Source organism: Priapulus caudatus, unplaced genomic scaffold (genome assembly GCF_000485595.1).
Source record: "Priapulus caudatus unplaced genomic scaffold, Priapulus_caudatus-5.0.1 Scaffold400, whole genome shotgun sequence".
NCBI classification, from domain to species: Eukaryota; Metazoa; Priapulida; class Priapulimorpha; order Priapulimorphida; family Priapulidae; genus Priapulus; species Priapulus caudatus.
Window position 1 is genome coordinate 62,828 of NW_014577461.1, and position 12,406 is coordinate 75,233.

The 12,406-nt window shown below is 41.9% G+C and overlaps 2 protein-coding genes across 2 annotated transcripts in view; both read left to right on the forward strand.

The window, feature by feature from the left end:
• Positions 1 to 2,131: 2,131 nt before the first annotated feature.
• On the forward strand, positions 2,132 to 7,563 carry LOC106809966 (cilia- and flagella-associated protein 20). The gene is made up of 5 exons (XM_014813207.1): positions 2,132 to 2,321; positions 4,665 to 4,744; positions 5,600 to 5,711; positions 5,869 to 6,057; positions 6,272 to 7,563. The coding sequence occupies exons 1-5, from the start codon at positions 2,238 to 2,240 to the stop codon at positions 6,386 to 6,388; spliced, it is 582 nt and encodes a 193-aa protein (XP_014668693.1). The 5' UTR covers positions 2,132 to 2,237; the 3' UTR covers positions 6,389 to 7,563.
• A 1,525-nt stretch (positions 7,564 to 9,088) lies between these two features.
• The window catches only part of LOC106809958 (lysine--tRNA ligase-like), a 19,340-nt gene continuing 16,022 nt past the window's right edge, over positions 9,089 to 12,406 (forward strand). Inside the window, exons 1-5 of the mRNA XM_014813200.1 lie at positions 9,089 to 9,160; positions 9,999 to 10,148; positions 10,430 to 10,574; positions 11,000 to 11,162; positions 11,431 to 11,524. Coding sequence (XP_014668686.1) covers positions 10,036 to 10,148; positions 10,430 to 10,574; positions 11,000 to 11,162; positions 11,431 to 11,524 — 515 coding nt within the window. The 5' untranslated portion in view covers positions 9,089 to 9,160; positions 9,999 to 10,035. The remainder of the gene's footprint in view (positions 9,161 to 9,998; positions 10,149 to 10,429; positions 10,575 to 10,999; positions 11,163 to 11,430; positions 11,525 to 12,406) is intronic.

Consider the following 12,406-nt stretch of genomic DNA (forward strand, 5'->3'; position numbering starts at 1 on the left):
CACCCACGAGCAGGACGACCCCCGAGAAGGTATATCCTATACTAAGGGAGGGACGCGGAGGTATAGCCTACCCCGGACAGGGAGACACACTACCAACCCACGAACTCGCGCCGAGCCGCGGAGCACACGACGGGGAGAGACAGACGAGGAGCGGCGCCGGGGACTACAATATTAACCCGTAGAATAAGAGAGCAGTTAAACGTGTAATAACCTAACGAGGTAACGTAAACGTGACATGAGTAATATATATAATATATATATCTATACGCAATATTTGAGACACGTGCAGTGAATGTTATTCGTATACGATGAATAAAACCATCCGTTGTATAAAGACTATCTAAGGACTTGCGTTCATTTCACGCTGGCGTTTTTCTTACTACTGCATGCATCACCGTCCTGCCTTCACGGTAGGAGCGGAAAATGACCTCGACACAAATAAATTACACGTGCTAACCACAGCACGTGTGAAAGTCCAGTGTGGCCACCCCTAGGGCAACTACAAGAATAATAATCCCACTTTCAACGCTATTATTTAAAAAAAACGAAGGTATTCCCAAAACGTACTTGTATTGTCTGTTGCGAGAGAAGCGGACAAAACTGAAACGTTTGTGTCGAAAATCGTAAGAAGATCTTCTGACCAAATACCTAAAAGGTGGAAACAACACGGATGAAAGGTCATTAAACGATATAATTGCAGATATTTAGTGTTACACGTGCGTTTATTGGTACATAGATTTACTATGGAGACAACTGGCAATACCTAATATTGATTTTGGTTTGATCACTGATTGATTTGTGGCGTATATAATTTCCACAATCATTGACGCCATATTCATTGCTGCGATCATTGACGCAATCATTGATACGATCATTGACGCAAACATTGACGGAAATATTGACGCAATCATTGACGCAATCATAGATGCAATCATTGATGCGTATCATTTATGCCAGCATTGACGGAATCGTGGATGCAATCATTGACGCAATCATTGACGCAATAATGAATGCCATCATTGACGCAATCATTGACGCAATAATGAATGCCATCATTGACGCAATAATGAATGCCATCATTGACGCATATCACTTTATGCATAATGTTATTGAATATACATATACGCGAGGTCATATCCTATCGTATACGCCTGGGTCGATCTGTTCTCACCGGTAGCGACAAAAACACGTTGAGATAATCCACAAACGTCTTGTCAGCCAGAAAGTTCTTCAGCTGAGATTCGCATGCAACTGTAGGAGGTAAGGGCAAAAACGACACGCGGTTTTTATTAATTATACGAAGTACGCATGCAGAAGTGGAAATCATTTGCGACACGTGGCATCATTGCGTCATAAATTAAGGTAAACTATACACTGATACAATACAATAATGATTTGAGTTGTCTGTTTTACTGTCTAATAATTTATAACTACCAGTAAAATATATAGAATTTCATACCTGTTTCGATTGATGCTGGGTAGGCGCTCATTGTTTAGTTCCGTTTTAATATGAATGCATGCCTATTATTATATGTATATGTATGTTTGGTGTTTAAGGCGCGCACCATGCGGGTTGCCCTTTATAGCGCAAAAATATTTTGAGTAGCATAATTATTGTTGAGTAGTAGTCGTTGTTAGCAATTGTTTCCATGGTGCCCTTCACGACAATAACGTGTACTTATCATGGGCGGATGAAAATCTAGACAAATTAATCTACAATATGTGCCGTAGACTTAGAGAAATGCCGTCGCCAATGTTAAATTTCATACAAAATACAGTTGCCATAAGCATGCTTGGGGACCATTTTTTTCTGGGACTATTGGTCCCTGATACTTTTACGCATGGTAAAATTCTTATGACAGTCTATTTGTAAATGTAGTTCCAAATGCTTACGTCATCGCTCAGCGCTGCTATCTTGTTATTCATCCACAAGGACCTATATCTTCTATCGATCACTTTACTTATAAATTTACGTAACTCTTTACACGCAGTTTCTGCTATAAGATAGCGAAGAATGCGAATAAAATTTTATCTACATAAAATATTTACACATATACAATATAGTTTTTTGATAACGAAGCTATAATATCCAGATTATTCCGCCGCCTAGGCGACTGAAATGTGGTGTGTTGTTCGGCCCTAGTTACCGAGCAAACTCTCTGTTGTGTTTATTTCGATCCATATATCGGCAGAGCTTCAGTTGTTCATCGTGTTGTCAAACGAAAGTGCATCTTGTCATGTTCAAGAACACATTTCAGAGTGGATTTCTATCAATACTTTATAGTATTGGCAGTAAACCTCTTCAGATATGGGACAAAAAGGTAAATCGATCAAATTTCTTCACTAGGCGCCGTCGGAGTGTTCACTGTTGTTTGTGTCGCAAACACTGTCACTGACAGTCACACAATAACCTCATGACCTTTAATTGTTCTACCTGCTATACACAGTATCACTATCACTGTACCAGTAACAGCCCACGCAGCCTGACCTAGTAACAGTGTAACAGTAACACGTCTGTGGAGTATGGTGTAGTACTAGTACTAGCGCCATGCGGTCCTACTTCAGGACCCCCATTGCCCATACATCAACTACGCCACTGGCACTTGTTCACCTCTGACAAACTGTTTCCTGCAGAAGTAAAGGAGCTACCTAATGGTAAAGTAAAATAGTGGGATGAAAATATGGGTAGTGGCTACTATAGTGCGCACACAATTAACCTATACCTAAGCCCAGGCTAATAAACTACGCTGTGGCTATATGCAGGGCAGCCGGGCACGGTCTTCGATTTCCTAAATGCCCGGCAGTTCCTGACCCTAACCCTAACCCTAACACTAACCCTTATTTACTTGAGATAATGCTGAAAATAAAAAACTGCCGGGCATTTAGGAAATCGAAAACCGTGCCCGGCAGTAGTCAGATATATGCCGGCTGCCGGGCATATAGCCACTCTGAATAAACTATGCCACTTGTCGACTTATGACGAACCTATATATATGTGTGTGTGTGTGCGTGTGTGCGCGTGCGCATATATATATATATATATGTGTGTGTGTGTGTATATAAAACCCCAATCAATTGTGTATTATAATTACACTGGCATTTCGTAAGTTGCTCTTACATAGTAACACGCACTCTCTTATTGTCGTGTACAAATGTACGTATCTTAAATTTTATTGGGAGCTCCGCGCTTAGGCTTGCCTATATATATATATATATATATTAAATTTCTGCCGTCATACCACCAGATGTGATTTTAAGGGATGTGATGTAGATTGTTGGCGACAAGTCACGGTCTAAATCTCTCTTCAATTCCTTGATTTTGCCGGCATTTCCCCGCGAGTAATTGCTGTTGTACAGCTATTACTGTGCCACTAGCTATTTTCTGTGCCACTAACTGATGTTATAAAAAGCAAGAGATATTACTGTGCTAAGTGATACGGGTACTTGTACAGAAAGGTCCTGCAATTTCCGTGCTTTTTGTTAGAGCTACTGCTAGAAGGCATGCTTCAAGGGACTTCAGGGGAGGGATCTATGCATAGTTACTGTATGGCTGTGGCGCATATAATGACTTTACATTGGCCATACATAGGCTAAACGTTAGGATTGTAGTCATGGTTAACAATGAAAACTGCTACTAATTCACTGTGTAGGCAAAGCTTTATCAAGCTCTCAAACTCACACATATAATACTTATTAGTAATTGTATCCCCCGCGACGAAGTCGGCGGGGATACTATGCATGGTTTCATGTCTCCCCAGCCGCCGCCACAGACAATTTCCTTTCCGTTCTATAACTCGACCCCTAATTGACCTAGCGCTACCAAACTTGGTATACTTACACATCTTGGGGAGAAGGTGAGCAGCGTACCAAAACCAGGTCACTGCGACCTTTATTTGACCTTTACCTTGACCTTGATCATATTTCCCTTCCGCTCTATAACTCGGCCCCTAATTGACCTAGCGCTACCAAACTTGGTATACTTACACATCTTGGGGAGAAGGTGAGCTGCGTACCAAAACCAGGTCGCTGCGACCTTTATTTTACCTTTACCTTGACCTTGATCATATTTCCCTTCCGCTCTGTAACTCAGCCCCTAATTGACCGAGCGCTACCAAACTTGGTATACTTACACATCTTGGGGAGAAGGTGAGCAGCGTACCAAAACCAGGTCACTGCGACCTTTATTTGACCTTTACCTTGACCTTGATCATACTTCCCTTCCGCTCTATAACTCGCCCCCTAATTGACCTAGCGCTACCAAACTTGGTATACTTACACATCTTGGGGAGAAGGTGTGTCACGTACTGAAACCAGGTCACCTCAACCTTTATTTGACATTGACCTTGACCTTGACATTCATCATATTTCCCTTCCGCTCTATAACTCGGCCCCTAATTGACCTAGCGCGACCAAACTTCGTATACTTACACATCTTGGGGAGAACACGGGGGATACATGTAGTTGGCAACAACTGCCCTTTCTAGTTATTGTAGTGGTACTATGCTAACTAAAATACCTTCTGTGACGATGATTTGTTCTCAAGATATTTTTGAAATAAGAATGATTCTGTGGAATTATAACTGATATTATTGCTACTAATAGTGTCAATATTTATGCTCACCAATTTGTCTTTTCTAAAATATATATGTTATTGTTGTTTTCAGGTGAGAAATGGACATATCAAGAGAATCACAGACAATGACATCCAGTCTCTTGTACTTGAGATTGTGGGTACAAATGTCAGGTAAGTTAATATTGATCTCTTTCAAACATAAACAGGTATATCTGCTGCAGTCAATGTGTCCATTGATAGACATTGTGCCAGTATCTAGACAAATATTCTATGTACATAAGGTCTGTATACCATGACTACATTATGAAATACTGGTTATTAAGAAATAACAGTAGGACGTCGCTGTACCGATGCAGCAGGGTTACGATATTGATTTGCCTAGCTGGGGATGCGGTATATTCTTCCTAATTAACTGGATGAATACCTGTAGAGCTGCTTCTTATAGCTGCATCTAATTGAAGTGTTGTCGAACGCACAGCTGGGATGCTGTACGTGTAGTCGTGTTTGTGCAGTGTATAATAATTACAGCATGATCGTTATGTGCGCACCCACTGGCGGCCACAGGTCTTAAGAAAGTAGAAGCACAGAAGGATAAAATCCTCGGTGATAATAAAAAGCAAGCGCCGTAGGCACGCTGCATGGTAGGGTGGGTCTGGGGGCATGCCCCCCACCCTGAAACTTTTTGAATGGTAGACGTCTGGAGATGCAATCTGGTGAGTCTTGCGAGAGAGATTTAGGAACAAAAAGTAGGAACAAAATTGTTTAACCTAAAATTTACTGGAAGCACTGTGCTTCCAGTGCTTCTATCTGTGGGCGCCACTGTGCACACTATCTATAGTGCTGGAAGCCAGTGCAGTGCTGCTGATACACGCATGCGTTCAGTGTCTACAGCTGAATAAATTAGATACTGCTGCATTGCTGTGGGTTCAGTATGAGAATATAATATATCAAATATTGATATTGTGCATCTGTCTGAGAATAATATCTTTAAGAGATTCTCTTCACATTTTCGTTGCTGCATTTCAGCACGACATACATCACGTGCCCTGCTGATCCGAAAAAGACACTGGGAATCAAGCTGCCATTCCTCGTGATGATCATCAAAAATCTAAAGAAATATTTCACGTTCGAGGTTCAGGTACGAAATGCTTCTAGAATCTGCTTTCTGCACACTTACTTGTCTTCCTTTCTCGCTTTGGTAAGAATTTGCTTGGACGCCTGCCTCGATCTCTGCTTGTTTCTTTGCTTGTCACGTACCAGCCCTGTCAGTGAGTTCTTGTGTGTGTTTAATTCAGGTTCTTGATGACAAGAACGTGCGGCGTAGATTCCGTGCGAGTAATTACCAGAGCACGACGCGCGTGAAGCCGTTCATCTGCACCATGCCCATGCGCCTTGACGAGGGATGGAACCAGATCCAGTTCAACCTGTCCGACTTCACACGGAGGGCGTACGGAACAAACTACATCGAGACGCTTAGAGTTCAAGTGTGTATCTACCTGTGTTTCTATCTTTCTGAACCTGTTTGTGATCCCACGTTGGGAGACATAAATGTGTTATTCAATTAATTTTACAACATTTTAATCTGTGCGTGTTGATTTATTTTTTAATGCAGCCACAAATAATTAATGTCCCAGTGCTAAATTGCTATGACAGATTATGTAAATCATCCAGCTCATTGTGATGTGCTGCTCGTTATAGATCCACGCTAATTGTCGGATCCGACGTGTCTACTTCTCCGACCGTCTCTACTCCGAGGACGAGCTACCGGCCGAATTCAAGCTCTACCTTCCCGTCCAGAATAAGACGAAAGTCTAACTGCAGCGTGCGCATGGTTCATTGTTGTCGAGTCCGTCCTTACGCTGGTAGTGTGGTGGCGCATTGCACGTAGGGTGCCACCGTGCTTTTCTAGCAAAGTGTTTTAGGAATTTAAGCTCAACTGTTACGTGACGTTGTTGTTGTATGGAAAATCTCGTTTTGGATCTAAGTCTATATATATGAACACCTGAAGCTTCTGTGTTGTTGGCACATAGAAATATTCTGTGACAGGAGGTGCAATTGACCTTTTTCCCAATCTCAAGAAGATGTAATTTCTATTAAAACTGGCTTAATTTGTATAAAAAGACATTGCCATTGTTCAAGGTACTATTTACCATGCAAATTTTATAATGACAGATTGTCTGTGACAGTGGTTTGTACATTGTCTCGGTGCACAACTGTCTGCACCAGGTGTATAGTGAATATGTTATTGTTTGTTGTTACCTGTTCACAAATTAAATGTCATTAGATAAGATCACTCTGGAAGGATTTTTGACAATTCGTTGGCAAAGAGCAATATTTTTAGTAGTTGTTGTGTAATGATGAAGAGAAGAAATGTGGTGTTGACACTTTGTATGCACACAGCAGCAGCAGCAGCCTTACAAAGGCCACTATCTAGTATTCATAGAGGTCTGAGTCACTCAGTGTTATTGGTGTCTAGTCAGTGTAGAAAGTGAGCAGTGAAATTATTTTAGGATGCACCACGATAAACTTATTTGTCATGGTTTCAAATATAAAAATGCTAAAAGATGCTAGAGTGCATCGTCAGTCGTTCACCCAAGCGATGCCAAGTCAAAAACGTCAGAATTCGGAGGGGATCGATATATATGCTTGTCATTTTTAAAATGTACCTGAAAAGATTCCAGATTCCATTCTAAGAACTTATTTTTGGTGCAACACGTCGGTATCAACCAGTAGTTGCAGTATCAAAATGTACAGGTGAGTGAGAAACACAGAGAGGCAAACATTGTCGTCCTCCACAGCTGCATGTAGAGTGACTAATTAGTCATTGTAAAGTGACACGCCATGCATCTGCATATATCAGCTACAGTATATATGTTCACATATAGCTTATGAGGTTTTCTGATTGGAATAGCAAATTTTGCTGTTCTTTCTCATAAAATCGTATATATACTATATTTTATTTTGCTGAAGAAATAAAATGTATACATTTAGATTTGGATTTATGTGTTTATATAGCACCACTTTTACATTATAATATACCACACCTATAAAATAATATTCATCAGCAAAAGTAGTGTTAAAAGTAGAATGAACGGCACATATAAATTCAGTTAAAAGATCCAAACATTATTCAATAACGCATTTAAATACATTTTAATTATTTTCGGCTGTAGATATTTATGTATATTAGGCCTACTTATAAAATTTATGGAATATCAAATTGTGTCAGAAACTGAAATTATGTTAATGTAACTCAATTCTGTACTTTATCCAGCCTGCCCTATGAACGTTCATTCTACCCTTGAGCACTGGCTTGTATTTATCTCTATATCATTATATCACGGCTAGATAGACGTACGAATATGAGGTACGCGTGACTCCGAAGAAAATGATCTTGGAGCGCCTTTCCCCTGTACATTATTACCATAGCTAAGAATCGTGGCGCGATGCTGCGAGCTAAGTGAAGCATTTAGATCGGATTTTACCAAGCACACGTGCTGTCAGCCTGCCCGGCTCCAGTTTGAATGTATAAAAACGGCCGAAGAAAATTATCTTGGCAGTCAACGGCGACCGACGTAGGAGCGCCTTTTTCATGTGCACTATACCAGAGCTGGGAATCGTGGCGCGATGCTGAGAGCTATGCTGAGAGCAAAGTGAAACATGGCGATCAGATTTTACCATGCACACATGCCGTCGGCTTGCCCGCGACTAGTTTGAACGCATGAGAACGGCCGTAGAAAATTCTCTTGGCAGTCAACGGTGACCGACGCACGAGCGCCATCTTCATGAACATTAATAACGGCATAGCCGGGAACCCAGGGCGTGATGCTGCGAGCAAAGCCGGTGAACATTTTAGATCGGATTTTACCAAGCACACGTGCTGTCAGCCTGTCAGACTCCAGTTTGAACGTATAAAAACGGCCCGGATCCACTTCACCCTCTCCCACTTGGCTTATCCGACAATTGAACTCATATCCACTTCCTCCTTCACCATTTCTACACATTCCCTATATATCTCCCTCCTCTTCCGCCTTCTCTACCTCCTCATCCTGTCCTCATGGACCTCATGCGCTCCGTTATTCTTTCTTCTCAGATCCAGGAGCCTGAGGTTCCATGTATAGATGCTCTCACTGTTCGTGTTTACCACCGCATCGGCCGATATATCTGGATTAGCCAGTTCGCTTATATCCATATAATATTCATTTGGATGTCTAGTAAGTAAACCCTCTTTATCCCTCTGAGCTGGAATCTACCGACCTATCTTAGAGCATCTGCCTTGCAAACATAATGCAGATTATTGCATTCTAGTGCCGAATATTAACACCAAAAATGAGACAAGCGCATTTTAAACACATTTTTACACACATTTATACGCATTTTTAAACACATTTTAAACGCATTTAAGAGACACGTGGTAGTGCCGCAGAAGGCACCACCCAGTGACCCAGCTCCTGTTGCGTGCTCTCCTAACAAATACGGGTGAATGAATTCCATATTACACGGGCACGTGAGTGAGCTCGGCGGTAGCACATACATGTGTCGGTAGTGAACAACTATGGATGACGAAGCGAAGCCGTTGAGTAAGAGGTAATTATTGTATTTGATATTATATACATTCGCAATCTTGACAGGTAACTATGCGGTTGTGCTAACTGTTAGAAAAGCATCATTTATGTTTATTTGACCACTTGGTTTCGTAATTGTAATAATATTTGAACGTAATTAAAGTAGGTAGTTACTGACACCGTTTGTGCCGTGTTTGTGTGATCATTCGTGCCATATTTCACAGTAGGGCCTATAATAGGCCGGTAAAGACAGCGTTTCGCTATTCGGATAGTGATGTTAGTATTGCTGAAAGTTAATGTCTGTCAGTTTGATGTTTATATAAATATTAAATACTTTAAAATCTGGAGTGACCGTCTCATAAGAGACGTTTCAAGGCGTTGTTTATCTTGTGTTTGTGATTTCAATTATGTCACTGTCAGACGTGATTGCGTCAGCCTCTGAATCTTTTGTTTAGACTTTACGTATTACACGTATTTAAGGCAGTAATATAATCAAAATCAAGGTCAGGGTCTGTAGGTTAAACCCCATAAAGATCCCTGTTTGTATAATCTGAATGCACGTATACAAGGGGCTTAAATTACTAAATATTATTGTTTTGAAAATACTAGGTGTAGGAGTAAAATTAGCAGGCGAGATAAGAAGGTTAGGAAGTAAGGAGGGGATAAGAAGGATGTGTATTGACATTGGTCTCGCAGCCCGGTCGGTGTATAAAATACACAGCGTACAGATCTCAATCGCCATGCACCCCGGCTTCTCACGAACCCCTTCGTATAAATCGAAAGTCGTCTGTGAGATGTTTTCACGATGTTATGTCGAAAAGATATGCAACACCGTTGTTTTTGGTTGTTGTGCGCTGTAGGTCAAGGGTAGATGTGTGCTTAATTTGACGCGTTACAATGTTGATTCGGCAACTGCTGAGCGCCAACTATCTTGTGCGACTGAGAGCTCCCCTCGGCACTGCTCACATATCTTCCTCGTCCGCCTGCAAAAATACTCACCAGACAAGGAGGTCAGTTCTCTTGTCTTTAGTAGTGTAGAAGCGGCGCCGTGAAATGGCGAAATATTACCGTACAGCAACTCGGAGGCCATGTACACCTTCGAGATTTAAATTTATCACCCGATCGGACGGAGGATTGCGCGAAATGTGAATCGAATAGGTCGCCGTTTAGTCAGTGGTAATTGTTTCATATCTGAGTGGTTAGGCATGCCATGCAGCCCGTTTAACACTCGCTTGTTAATTCTTCGGTCGCATCATTTGATTGCATTTCTGCTGTGATCTCTACTTGTCAGTGAGCAGAAGCGGAGGCTGAAAGCCGAGCAGAAGCTGAAGGAGAAGGAGGAGAAGCTGAAGGCTCTCGCGCAGGAACAGCAGAATGATCACGTTGCGCCAAAGAAGCCAGGACTGGTGAAGGACGAAGAGGACATTGATCCAAATGTTAGTCAGAGCTTCTCAACATAAGCTTCACGTTTTTGTTGCTAATAGATAAAGTTGGAACTTTTCATAATATACATATATATGTATCTATCCTTAATAAACAGTTGTATTTCATTTATGTACACTTTGACCTGTATATAAGGATCATTCAAGTGAAACCCCCTTATATTAAGGTCTAAGTTATTACTCTTATTCTTATTATTAACCTTTATACACTATTAAATGATGTAACTGGAACTTGATTAAGCTTCTTCAGCCAATTGCTTGCTGTCCTTGGTCGGGGTATTGTACTGAGGTTCTATTGAGGTCTAACTTATTATTATTATTATTGTTATTATTATTGACCTGTATATATATTCTATTATACTGTGGAACTAACTTGAGCTTGTACCCAGTTGTAGCTAAACTCTCTCTGTCGTCTGCAGGAGTACTTCAAGCTGCGGCTGCAGTCTATCACCGCGTGGAAGGAGGCTGGTGAGGACGCGTACCCGCACAAGTTCGACGTCAGCATCTCGCTGACAGACTTCATCGCCAAGTACGAGCATCTCGTCGCGGGGGAGGTGCATGACGACGTCGTCAGCGTTGCCGGTGAGTCGATTTTCATATTTTAGAGGCTGTGCCAATTGTTTACATTTGGTTGGTAGCGAGTTGTAGAGATAGAATTGTTGTACTGAGTAGAGGTAGCTAGGCACATGCTGTAACCCAGGGGTTGTGGTCAGATTGGTCCCAGCTATATGATAATAGGCTATTATAGATTATTACGATTATAGCACATGGGAAAAACTAATATTACGACTAAAATGCTTGTGAAACAAATGTCAACAACGGCGCCCCCTGTGTTTTCGCTGCTCGGCAGGTCGGGTGCATGCCAAGAGAGCATCCGGACAGAAGCTGATATTCTACGACCTGCGCGGCGAGGCGACCAAGATCCAGGTGATGTCGAATGCTGGGTGAGTGCTATGCAGAGTCTAGATCGCGGTTCTACACACACCGGCTAACGACTGAAGTGATACCATGCGCATGTCGAACGACGGAGATTAGAGGGATTGACAAGGATGTAACTGATTTCATTGAGAGCAACAGTATAAGCTACTGCTTAGCTCATACAGCCATCTTGGGGTGAGAGCGAGGGGTTGACATCTCTTAACTCGGGGTGAACTCTAGTGTCATTATTTGACAATAGGTGGTGTTTGCTCACTATACTGGTTAGGTGTATTTAGGCTATTTATAGATATCACAACAGCGACCATTGCTAATCGGGGCTGAGAAGCAAGGCATGCCCAGAACGATCGTCGAGAGTCTGGGGGTGTATGGTTCGCGAATGTGCGGGGTTCGTTATCATGTCAAGCTGCATTCGCTAGCTCTCACGCTACACGCAGGCGTGCTACTGCGGAGATTTCCAGCTCTGTTATGCTATGTCCAGCGTTATATGTTATGCTCTGCCTATGTCAAGCTCACGCTATGTTAAGCTCTGCTATGTCCAGCGTTATATGTTATGCTCTGTCTATGTCAAGCGCACGCTATGTTAACTTAAGCTATGCTATGTCCAGCATTATATGTTATGCTCTGCCTATGTCAAGCTCATGCTATGTCAAGCTCTGCTATGTCCAGCATTATATGTTATGCTCTGCCTATGTCAAGCTCATGCTATGTCAAGCTCTTGCTATGTCCAGCGTTATATGTTATGCTCTGCCTATGTCAAGCTCATGCTATGTTAAGCTCTGCTATGTCCAGCGTTATATGTTATGCTCTGCCTATGTCAAGCTCATGCTATGTCCAGCGTTATATGTTATGCTCTGCCTATGTCAAGCTCATGCTATGTCCAGTGTTAT